This window comes from Dromaius novaehollandiae, chromosome Z, assembly GCF_036370855.1.
Source record: "Dromaius novaehollandiae isolate bDroNov1 chromosome Z, bDroNov1.hap1, whole genome shotgun sequence".
Classification (NCBI taxonomy): Eukaryota; Metazoa; Chordata; class Aves; order Casuariiformes; family Dromaiidae; genus Dromaius; species Dromaius novaehollandiae.
Genome location: NC_088132.1, coordinates 60,519,257 through 60,531,843, shown reverse-complemented (window position 1 = coordinate 60,531,843; position 12,587 = coordinate 60,519,257). Strand labels below are relative to the sequence as shown.

Genomic DNA, 12,587 nt, shown 5'->3' with positions numbered 1-12,587 from the left:
CTTTTTATTGAATAGATGTGCTAGATGTTTTGGGCCTTTGGGCTTTCCTTTTTTCTTTTGCTAATTTCAGTTCTGCCTCTACACTGCTGGTAAAAGATGTCTGGTAAATCTTGGGTTAATTACATGATATTTTTTTTTTTGTTAAACTGCCAAGTGAAATGGACCAACAACAGAGAAATGAGCTATACCTGAAATGTCTCAAGTGTCGAATAAAATACTGTATGTATTTGTTTTCTTGTCTCTTAGTGTATTATTATTATTATTTTTTAATAAATGGAAATTTTTCTTCGCAAGGATGTGAGGCTTCTTGAAATTCAGGGTGACTGCACTGCATTAACTCTGCATGGTTATGGTCCCAAGCAACATGGAAACTTTTTAGCTGAAAATCTTCTAGTATTATACTTCACACACTGATTTGGGGATTGAGATGGAAAAAAATCGTTCTTAAATTCAGAGTCATTGCTGTAGAAATGGAAACAGGCAGTGTAAATGAAAATGTGGTATAAAGGAAAGCTTTGCTATTTTGGTGGAACAGGTGGATTGGTTTATACTAATGCCATGTATTTCTAGAAAAGATGACAAGCATCACAGTGATTATGAAGCCTTGACTTCCCTCCACCTCTGATAGAGAAACTTAGTTGGCTATCGTAGGCAAACTTTTTGAAGTTTTGTATATAACATGTCTAGACCTTTGCAAAAAATAAGACTTTTCCAAAGCCTTGCTTATTTCTGAGGGCATGTTTTTAGGAGAAGCAGTCAGACAGAAAGGAAATAATTTCCCGGGAAAAGTGACCTCATTTGTGGCTCCTGAACAGACATGATTTCTTTGGGGTAGGAGGCTTTATGAAAATGCTTCTTTCTGAAATACTGAAAGCTGGCATATGTGTGAAGTAGAAGGTTCAGCTGGGAAGCCACATTGTATGTGAGAGGAGAGGAAATAACAGGGAGACTGTAATTATCTCTCTGTTCTGTGGATATAGTTGATGATTGGGAAAGTGTTTTCGGGGTAGTCTGCTGAGGGAGGGGGGGAGGGAAGCTGACAAATACTAGCTAGCCGTGGCCTGTGTTACAGACTGAAAGTGGTCAGTTCCACAGGTGCGGTTCTGGAAGTGTTCTTACTGTTCTTCCCTGGTGTGAATTGCTGTGTATAACAGTGTTCTTCATCCCATTCGGCAAGAGAGGCTTGATCCATTTTCTCTGCAGGCGTTTCTGTACTGTTGGCAATGGACTAACAGAATGGGAGACAAGTAACATCATGAATTGGGTCTAGTATGTGTTTCTGCCTCTTGGCGAGTGCATGATGCAAAAACAGTCTGTCAAGGGGATGGAACCTGGAGCAGATGCAGAAAAGGATTAAAAAAAAATCTTTGTAAGCTGCTGTTTGCAGTGGATTCAGATCAATTTGTCAAGAAGACAGGACGTAGGTCTTCCTGCGCACACTAGGGTGCGTTGTGTGGGTACAGCTATGTGGCTGTGCACTTAATTCATCCTCTACTTAGCAGTTGTATCTGCTCCTGTCTAATACATTGTTTCTTCAGGGGTTGCATCTGCAAAGAAATCCTCAGAATTACTTAAACAGTGACATTTTACTCTTCTATTTTTGAGCGGTGTTTGCATGAGCAGCATTGTGGTCATAGATTTAAAATGTCAAAAAATCTAATTTTATATATCCTTGGTCAATTATTTTTTTCTGATAGAGTCATTTTAGGTACTGTTATAGACAGCAGGACATATAAAATCTGTGTTTTTGGGGAGGTGTGAGGATTGGAATAAATATTTTGTATGCTTAAATACTAGTGATAGCTGCCTTTAGAAAGCAGAGATGGATAGACCAACTGTCTGAGGGATGAGACACTGATGTAAAGAATGTTTTTCCTTTGCTCATTAGCTGTCACTTCTGCACTCCTAATAGAGTGTATAATCTCTTGATCAGTTAATTCGCCTCTCTTTTCCAGGCATTCAAGCATTGTTGCATGTTTGTCAGGTCCTCTAAAAGGCTTTGTGTCAGACATATATTTTGCTATTATTGGAGCTGTGAAAGCTCTTCTGAGAGGGTTAACCTTTTCTTCTGTCTTTGCTTCTCTTGGTGTTGTGGTCACTTTATTGCAGGGTTTAAAATCAAAAAAGAAAAAAAGCCCCTTATTTCATTTGGTGCAAAATGCTTGGCATGAGGCCAGACTTGGTGTCTGTAGCCCATGTCGTACTTCTCACTAATGTCTTTTGATAATTGCACTAACATTTCTTGATAATGCCTACAATATGTCACAAAACCGACTGACTGTTTTGTATTAATTTGGAAGGCAAAGCATAAACTTAATGTTCCTTCATGTCAAATCCTTTGGTGAGCTCAGAAGTGGGATCTATAATAATTTGAACTGAGCTCAATTGTATTCTAAGAGCCATAGAAGAAGCTGGTATTTGGGTCCCCTGTGTGCTACTTAGCTCCTGTGGCTCGTCAGTGGACTTATCCAAAGAATCTGTAGTGTTTTGTCTGTGCCTGCTAATTTAGTAATAATAGGAATAGTATCAGCATGAAGGATAGTAACTTCTGATTAAAACTTTTTTTAATTCCATGTGTAGTTCTTGATTTGACAAATAGTTTGTTAGCACTGGTTTTAACTCGCTTTATGCCACATCTAATAAGTAAATAATTTACTTTGTCACATCTAATAAAACTAGTAATTTTCTATAGTGTCTTTTAAAAATTCTTTGCAAGATGCTTCATTCACGTTTTTTGCATTTTTCTTTGAAGTTTGTCTGTGATGCTGCTTTGTATGTTGTGTTTGACCTAATGACTTCTCAGATTTGTTTTCTCTTGTTGATGCACTGTTTGCTTTTAAAACCTTAAATTTTTTGTTTCTCTAGTTAGGGGTTTTATCAAAATTGCCTACAGACTTTGACATGCTATTAATCCTGTTTTCTGTTACATTGAAGCAATAAACCTTTTTGCTTACAGCAGTTACAGCCAATTATCCATCTGGTTGTTAAAATTACATTAAAAAAACCCCCTAAATGATTATTAAGACCACAAAATAAAACACTCAAAATGGCAATTTCATAATCACTTTCAATTTTGTTTTCTCAGCTTTACTTCGTCCCCATTATATATGGCACTAACTTCTTCTGTAACTCTGCCGTTTATAGGGTTCTTGCTTTATCTGAAGTAAAGTGGAAAAACAGTCCCCCCCCCCCCCCCCCCCCCCGCCAACAGCCCGCTCTCTCTTTAAACTTAGGCTATTGTTCCTAGCTGCTCCTCTTGTGTTCCTCTTGGATTCCACCCCTTTCTCCCCCCTGCTTCATTCAAGTCGAGCCTTGTCGGGGTCAAAAGGCTGCAGAGTACAGTAGCTGGAGTCCCCCTTGGTTTTAGTGCTTAAGTTTAGCACTCCACAGTGGCATGCAGCCACCGGGATTAGTGCTGGAAAGAATAGTTGTGCTCAGTGTCTGTGACCTTGAAGAGAAGCACGCTCAGAATCTGCAGAGACTTTGGGCACTAAACTCTGAGTTTCTACAGAGCACATCAGGATTGGAGTAGTTTATCCTTTTTTGAAATTTCTTCATTTGTTGTATGTATGGTTGACTTAGTTTCGTAGGGTTATTAAATAACACATCTGTAACACCTGGGTATCATCCCTAACCAAATTTCAGGACATTATGCCAAAGCAAGGGAACAATTGCATTGAAAACTGTCGAAAAAATTTTTAACCTCTATTCTCAAATGGTAGGAGCTGTGTGGCTGTAGTACGCCAGAAAAGTCATCATTGTGCAGGTACTGAGAAAGAAAAATTTGAAGTGATCGAATTCCAGCAAATGCTTAAGTAACCAAAACCATGATCTCACAGAAACTAATAGGTGACCTTAGTTGTAAGACGGTACTGGTAGCATTATTGGCTTCTGGTATGTAGTATCTAGATATTGTCCTGGATTTCATTTTCAGCTATCTGGAATATGATGACTTTTTAGAATACCTAATTCTACAATGGACTAAAGTATATTAATATGTTGCTTGAAGGTAGATGTTACACTACAACTTTTTTGAGAATATTTTAGGCCTAGAAAACTAGACCTTCAAGCATAGTACGTTTTCATGTGTTTGGATATTCTTGATGTTCTCTACAGATAAATGATGCTATATCAGATACAGAAACATTTCTGATGGTGCTTTTAAACTAACGCAGATTCCCTTCTTGTCCCACAATGTAACTTTTTCTCCTTGCATGGAAGGCAAGGCAGAAGAGAGAGGTATAAGGAAAGAAGAGACATGGCAGAATAGCGTAAGAGGTGTATGTTTGCATTAACTTGTTTTGAGCTTTTTTGATGTGGAAGCTTAAAAAAAGAATTTGTTGTTTGTCTTAAATTATGCCGAGGGGAGAAGGATAGCATTTCAGCCAGTCTAAAAAGCTAGTTGTACACAAGTTCTGTACGTACATTAGGGAATTTAGCAGTCAGAAATTGTGTGCAGAAGCTGAAAATAATCCCAGTCCTTTTATGTTTTCTGAGCACAGCACTCACAGGCACAGCTGGAAAATTTAGGTTGTGAGTAGAGAATTGATTTTAGGAATCTGGTGCCCCTTGTGAACAGAGTTTCCTAGTTCTAAATTACTTTTTTCAGGATTTTAGTAAATGTAGAAAAGTACAAGAAATGAAGGAATAATATAAATGAAAAGGTAAAAAGAGCAAACATTTGTGACTGGGGTAAAAGTTATGGTACTGTGATTCTTCATTAGGTCATATGTTGCTTCCTTTCCTAGTTCCTCATATAGTAATGTGTGTTTGTGTTTAGGTGTTAAAGACTGTAGTAGTTTATTTGGTGTGAGCTCAGTAGTGACCAAGTTATTAGACTATCTCTGACTATTTGACAATGATAAATATCAGACTTGACAGGCAGGCATGAAGCTGCATAGCTGGCGTGTGTGGTGGGTGGGTTTTTTTTTTTTTTTAATTTTATCACTTTACCCTGAGTAATTGCTCTTGTTTGCTCTTGTCTGTAAGCTACAGTTCAGAATTGTTCTTCAGGTGAAGTGGTCAAAATCTACAATTTTCTTGGGTTTGTTGGCAAGTGTGTGCATTTTCCCCCCACCCCTTTCACTTTCCGTGTATTTGTCTGTGTTTAGATTGCTTTTTCTTTTTCTTTTTTCTTTTCTTTTCTTCTTTTTTTTTTTTAAGGCTTCTGTGGCCCCTTATGCGCATTGTTTCATTCCAGCAGTGTGAGTGGAACACTCTGGTTAGTTTTTAGAACCAATATGAAAGCCATAGTAGCATGTGCTTTTAGATTGTCTGTTTCCCTCTAAAGACACTGTCAGTCATTTCGGTATTGTTTCTCTCTGATGTGGAGTCTATCTGACAGATCAATACTAAGCTCTTCTGGTGCTGAACTCAGTAAAGCAGATTAGGCTTATAGATATGTGAAGCACATGTTCTTGTCTTCAGGCTCTAACGAGATGCAGGGAGAAAACTCAGGCATGTTTCAATTGATGCATTTCTGCCAAGGGGCTACTCTAGAAAAAGATTGTATTTAAAGTACCTATTTTTCATGTGTGTTCTCTCTAGGCTCACCAAGGAAATGCAGTAATCGATGAGAATCCTGTCAGATATTCATTCTTGTCTTTTTCTCCTTCAAAATGCCCCAATGTTCTGTGTTCAAACAACAAGTTTAATGATTATCTGTGTTCAACAGGATGTAGCCAGGGAGAAGAAGGCAGTGCCGTAACTAGCACTGCTAAAAGGAGAGTATCCAGCAGGCTAATGGATTAGACTGCCAAGTGATTTGAGCCAACCCGTTAGTTACACATTTTTGTTACGCAAAATTTAACATCTATGGCTGTGATTCAGGAATGGGATACAGCAAGTTACCTCAGATAAATTTTTCCCTTGTTAGTAATTTCTCTTGCCGGGCAGATTAATTGGTGCAGGATACACTCCTGGCCCCTGATTTCTCTTCTCTTTGGGAGATAGCTTTCAAGGGTCACAGTTTTCTTACTGTTTAAAACTGAAACTACAAATGTGAAATGGCTTTTTTGATTCAATTCCTGGCCTTGACTGAATGGATTTCCTAACATACCATAACGTGAGATTCTTTGTCAAATAATTGACAACTCATTACTTTTATTTTTTTAATTCAATGACGTGGTGGAAGTCTGTCCTATTTATTATGCTTTGTTTGTGCTGTGAGATAGCTATTTAACAAAGCTTTTCTGATCAGCCTATGGAGCTTGGCACAGAGCCTGGTTAAGTATTACATTTAAGATCCAGATTTAAGTCGTTGAAGGTCAGCAAGAAATGAACATCTTTACTTATTAGTTTAAAAAAAAAAAAAAAAAGCAGGGGGAAATAAAAAGGTCATTTCACACTTGCCTGAATCTAAAGCTAGGAGGGGACAACTGTGTGAGAGTACTTGTAACTCAGTCCTGCCTCTGCACTTAGACAGGAGGCAATACAGAGTGCTAAAGATCTCAGTCTGTTTTTACAAAAAACAAAATCATGTGAATACACAGTACTTTGAAGTCACGGTGACCAGGATGGGAAAAGATATATTAAATTGTCTCATACCTCTCTTGCATACATTTTTTTTTTCTCTTCAGGACATTCTGATAATATGCTGTAAGTTCCAGGCTTCCAAAGCTGTGCTACACAGTTGTCACGCTCAGCCTAAATTCATCCTTTCAGTTTTGTCATCAATCTGTTACATTCCTGCATGTCACCTTGAGTAATTTGATTTTTTTCATACTGTTTATATCCTTCAATGTTGATGTTATCAGTGTCATTTCACTTAAGCAAACCTAGAGATAGCAAACACATAGTCTCTTTTTTATTTAAATAAATATTATTGTGGTTTTCTTTCTTTTAGTTTTGTGAAAATTTTCTGGAGCAAGTCAAGCCCAAAATTGCATGTGATTTTCCTCCTTCACTGCACCTCTCATCTGCCTCTTTCTGCATATGTAGAAGTAAACTGGTTTAATGCCTTAAATTTAAGATGCATGGGAAAAGGACTATCGCTTTTATAGGCATTGGGAGTCCTTTTCTGTAATAGTGAAAAACTGATTAGCCAGTCTGCAGCCATAACACCTAAAATTCAAAACTAATCAACCTTTTGAATCTCTCTAGATCCTTCTGCTTTACTCCTTCCTAGTGGCTTGTTATCATTGAAACAGGGCTAACATGCCATTATCTCTTCTGTCAATTGAGGCACAGAGAAATTAAGTGATGTATTCTAGACTTCAAGGCTGCTGGTTACCTTGGAAGCTCCGGGTTGTCCCTTGCCATGAATAACATAACTGTAGAATATAGCAATTTTGTTTCATAGCAGCTATAATACAATATGGAGATGTCAAAGTTTTGTCTTCTGCTATAGTTTAAAAGCTTGGAAGAGCAGGGAGAAAGGTGATTAGGATGAACTGCCTGTAGTACCTGGAATGACTTAATCTAGTCACCAGTGGTTTTTTTTATCAGATATTAGAGGTAGTCCTGGTAGTATTCAGAGATCTGTTCAATAGGTAACTGATATGAGGAAGCTGTGTGTATGGAGAAATGTTATTGCTTGTGCAGTATGTTGACTTTCTGAGTTGCTTCGTATATAATTAATAAAATCATAACTGGATAATATTACATTGGTAAACTAGTCTTGCAGTGATACCGCTTAAATTTTCAGTAATGTGGAGTGACAGGGTTGTGTATTCATATCTCAATATTTACTGCTTCCTATGCTACATCTTAAAGCTTTCAGGGTTTCAAGAGGTTGAACCAGGTCCTTTGTATATGGTGCCTTGGCCCTGGCTGCAAAAGAGAAAAAAGCTACTCAAACATAATAAATTCTAGAACTAGATTTTTGCTTTTTAATTGCTTACTTGCTTTTTAATGGCTAGAATTACCTGTTCAATGTTTAGTATTAATGAAGAATACATTAATGGTACGCACTTAAGTGTTGTTGATGACTTAATGAAATTACTGGTAAATTCTCTAGAAATTAAAATATTATGGTAAGTATGTAATAAAAGTTCTTACGTGCTTAAAACAAACTTCAGTTTTACATTTATACATATGATTGCAAATGTTACGTGTCTCATATTAAAATACATCAGGACAGCTTTAGTTTAGTTTTTAATCGTACATTTCAGTGTGATTTTTCTGAAATTAAAAGATAGATACTTCATTAAACTCTTTTAAAGTTTCATTAAATACTGGTGTAGCCACATGCTTAGATCCATTCTAAAATATGGTGAAGTTCTGAGAAACTGATTACTGAGCAGCTGATCTTGCAGCTCGTCTGTTTGTTCTCATCACAGAAGGTGATCTAGTACCGCTTCACTTGGGTGTCTTGGGCTGTTACTTGAGCGTATCAAACTGCTGGGTGGGACTCGTGCCTTTTGTATATTGTGAAGCATATCATGATTATTACTTGGAAGTTACTAACTACATTGATTAAAAGGCTGTGTTTCACCTTGAAGCATACATTGTGTGTTTTTTGGAAAACTGTGGATCACAGAGGACGGCAGTGAATTGGGGTCTGTAGAAGTCTACGCCCCTGGGATCTAAAGGGAGAGAGTAGATTAGCTGCGGATTCCTGTGTGTGAGATGTGGTTTCTTGCATGTGTGGAAAATCGATAAGAACAGGTAGCTTGTTTTGTATCTTTCTGCCTTGCTGTCCAATTCATTGGGCTTATAAAGAGTATTGGCTGGATACGGTCACTGTCAGCAGAGCTTGCAGTCCTGTTCATTAAAAAACAAAACAAAACTGGTTGTAGTGAACTAGTTCAGCTTGTGTTTGCCAGTCTCCTCTTGCCATTTTTCAGATGTGCCTTTAACGCACTTATATGATAGAGGGAAGGGACTCGAGCCTTAGGCCTGTGCTTTCACAGTGAGGCTCCAGGTGCCTTACAGCTGCTGCATTGTGCTGGCTGCGGTGTAACACCGCGACCTGCCCTGTCTCTGTAACATTGCACTCCAAGCACAGTTGGTTAGGAAATTGAGTGGAACAACTGCATCTAGTATGAAAGATTATAGAGCAGGAGGTGGATCACAGTGCATAAAAATGTTCAGTGTATGGTCTTAACAGTGACAGCAGGCCTTGGCTCTGAGCCTTTGCTGCCCTGCAGCTCTCTTCTAGATGGGAATGGTGAGGTACTCAGGCTGGAGTGTAGCGTACTGGAGGATGCGAGTCTGGGGCAGTAGGGCCTTAAATCTCGGGTGCAATTTTCTCTTGAGGAGAGATCACAGGGCTAGGCTTGGGAAGGAGGAGGGGAATGTTAAGATCACCATTTGGGGATATGTGAGGAGGTATTCTTGAGGAACGCGGTTGAGTATGATGGTTAGTAACATAAAAAAAACATTGGAATGGATCTGCTAGCATTAGGATTTGTCCAGTGTGATGTGGATGGATTTGTTGCTGCGAGGTTTTTCTTCAGTGCTAACCACCTGCAAAGCTGTTGGGTGCCACTTTGTTGCTTTTTGGTGAATTCATCTCCTTTATTTGAGATTACTGCCACCATTGCTTCTGAGCTTGGTCTGGCAGCTAATAAAGATGGGGACTGGGGGGAAAGAGGACAGTTGCCACTATGATCTGAAGGCAGAAATCTCTTCATGTAAGTGTGCTGGGTTTTTTGTTTTTTTGCTTTTGGGTGTCACAGAACACAAGTGGATGCTCTTTAATCTGAAGGTAGAAATCTCTTCAGATAAGGGAGCAGGTTTTCTATCACAGAACAGAAGTGGATTGCTCTTGATATCACTGTCTCTATGAGAACAGCTGTGCCATTAATGGTAACTGCTGTCACATGGAAATGGTTTTTGGTTGCAGTACTAAGACCTGCACCTTGCTGAGTTAGCTCCCCAGCCTATGCAGATGAAAGTGTGTTTTCTCCTCCTAACTGCTTTCAGGCTTCTGTGCCTTGAGAGTTAAACTATTCAATAATAACGTATTCAACACCTGATGTCCCTTATCTCCATTAGTTTTTCTGTTGGGACCTGTGTTTTCCACAAGCTTGTTTTTTGGACTGCTCATCTGGCATGTGAAACAAATCTCTCTGACTCCTAATACCTGGCTGGTTTACTGCATGTCATCTGCCTAAAGTAGAGGCCTTGCTCTGGTTAGGGATTGTTTGAGATCCTTCCTTTTTCCCTGCAGTTGTCCATGGTGACTGGAATCATGTTGGCTTTTACAAAGTCTCGGCCTTTACAGGATTTTCTGACTGCTGCCTCATTATAGCAACTGATCAATTGCAACTGGCCTGTTCCTTTGAAAAGGACAGTCACGGTGAGAGGGTGTCATGGAGCCACAGGATGTGCTTGGCCTATAATAACTGTACGGCTTCTCTGAATGCATAGCCTTCTCAGTGAGGGGGTCTTTTTTCCCTTTTAAATGAAAGATAGCTTTTCTTCTGAGATGTTGACCCTGATTCTGGTTTTTCTTTATGGTTTGTCTGCCCTTTGGTTTCTGTCACTGAGTTCTCTAGGAGCAGTATGTACAGCTGAAGTTTGGATGATGCAACTGCAGAAACTTTTTATCAGCATAAGTTTATGATGCAGTGAAAGAACTGTATGCATGCAGCCTAATGCCTCTGCATACTTCAGATGCCCTTTATTGAATTCTTCTATACTGAAAGAGATAGAGTCACTTTGTTCCTATTACCTTTATTCTTTATCTAAAATTCCAGTTGTGTGTTTTTGCACTGTCCTGGCAGCTTTTATTGGTAACTGCTCATCTCACTGCACCTCTAAGATAGCTCCATTCATATGTTAACAAGTCTTGCTGATAAACATTCATCCCTACTTGTTAGGTTTTGTTCAGTTTCATTATAAAGAGCTTTGGCAGCAGTGTGACATAAGGAGCTTCCAACCCAACTGTTCTCTTCAATGATACAGTTCACAACAACTCTGTTTTATGAGTTCAGCAGAGAGGCTGACCCTGGCTTGGGAAGGATTCTTCTGCCCCCGTGGGAGCTATATTTAACCCTGATCATTTCAGTGTTCTGGTTTACAGAACAGAATCCCAAACAATTTTACTGATACAGCAGAGGGAGTAGTGAACTGTGGCTTTGTGGGCAGGAATGAGCTCGTGGGAGACAGGGGAGACTAACCCCTTGATCTGTCATTACTGCTGAGGTTTACATATTGGGTAGCCACAGCTTTGCTCACATCCTCTCTTGTTCCTTGTTCAAGCAAGAAAGTGAAGTCTTTGGTACCAAGTGAGCAGCAGCACAAAAGTGAGTGGAGTGTATTTATGATTAAAAATAGAACTGAAGTTTCCCTTGGCCTTTGCATAAGAGATAACAAAAGAAGTCCAGTAGACTTCTTCAATTTTGCTATCTGTTAGTATGAACACTACTCTGGATCCTCTGGAATGCAACAGTGTGTCACCTATCTGTTGAAATTAACCCTGTCAAAAGACAATGTTTCATCAATTCTGCCCTTCTTGCTTATTTAGTGTTAACAAAATGAGCTGCTAGTATATTCTGTTTTAGAAAGTTGTTCTGTCTTAATGTTGCTGATGTCATTGGAGGCACAGCCCACCTATGTATCTTCAGTAGTCTGAAGACTTTCTTTTGTCATAGGAATACTCGCATCAGTTTATTACACTTTTATGCTGTGCAACTTCTGAAATTGATATAAAAATGTCAAATAATGTAAATACTTGGGAACAGCAAGATGAATCTTTTTTTATTTTCAATGTGTGCATCTAGAAATAAAGTAGACTTGTATTTATGTATATATATGTGTGTTTTTGTAGTGGACAGCATCATTAAATGCATATGAATAATACATATGTAAAAGCCTCATGAGGCTACTTCTAGTAAAATAATTTCATTTTCTTTCTGATACTTGTATGGTGAAATTATTGAAATTGATTTCATAAAGCTCTTACAAAGTTAGTGAAAATACAGTTTGGTTAAATACTCTCCCTCTCCCTTCTCCAACATCTTCCATTCCATCCCCTCCACGATCCATTTTCTCCCCTTTTCTCTGTTCTTCTCCTTCCCCTTTCTCCATTCACTGTCAGGAAGGGGCGCCTCAGAAGAATCATTTCAGCTCAGCACGTCACCGTCAGAGACTAGTGGAACCAGCAGCTACAAAAGTGAGTGCCTTTACTGAAGGACAATTTAAAAAGTGGAATATTGTGCCAGCAGAATAGTTCTTACTAAAGAGCAGCTCTGCTGTGTGCTTGATAGGAGGCTTTATTATTACTCATCTGCAAGTGATACAATCACTCCGCCTCTAAAGGTGGTTTCAGTACTGGAGAGATTCATGCACAATTGTTATACTTTAAGAAGTTGCGGTGAGTGGTTTTTTGTTCCTTTTTAGATGTATGTGCAAAACTATGAAATACAAACTGTATGAAGTGTTCTGCTTTCTAGTTTTCTTGTTTTGCTTGGCGTCTGTTTTCTTAAACATGATCTGCAGTTCTTTGGTCTCATTTATAAACGAAAGGCTTTCATTGATATAAAAACAATTTGGAAACGGTATGAAAATAATTCTATTATCAAGCCCTAATATGAAGTTTTGGGGTAAAAAAAATTCAGAAAACAAACCACAACTTCGTCATCAAAAGGTTATACTAGCGGCTGTAATACCAGTACCAGGTAGGTTGATAAGATTGGTCA

At 38.7% G+C, this 12,587-nt stretch overlaps 1 protein-coding gene across 3 annotated transcripts in view; it reads left to right on the top strand.

The window, feature by feature from the left end:
* LOC112987026 (microtubule-associated serine/threonine-protein kinase 4) overlaps positions 1-12,587 on the top strand; it is a 290,231-nt gene that overhangs the window by 100,248 nt on the left and 177,396 nt on the right. For 2 of the 3 annotated variants that reach the window (XM_026106668.2, XM_064502327.1), the window contains exon 4: positions 11,987-12,061. The exons of the other annotated variant lie outside the window; for it this stretch is intronic. In XM_026106668.2, the coding sequence (XP_025962453.2) occupies positions 11,987-12,061 (75 nt within the window). The remainder of the gene's footprint in view (positions 1-11,986; positions 12,062-12,587) is intronic. 3 annotated transcript variants of the gene reach the window in all.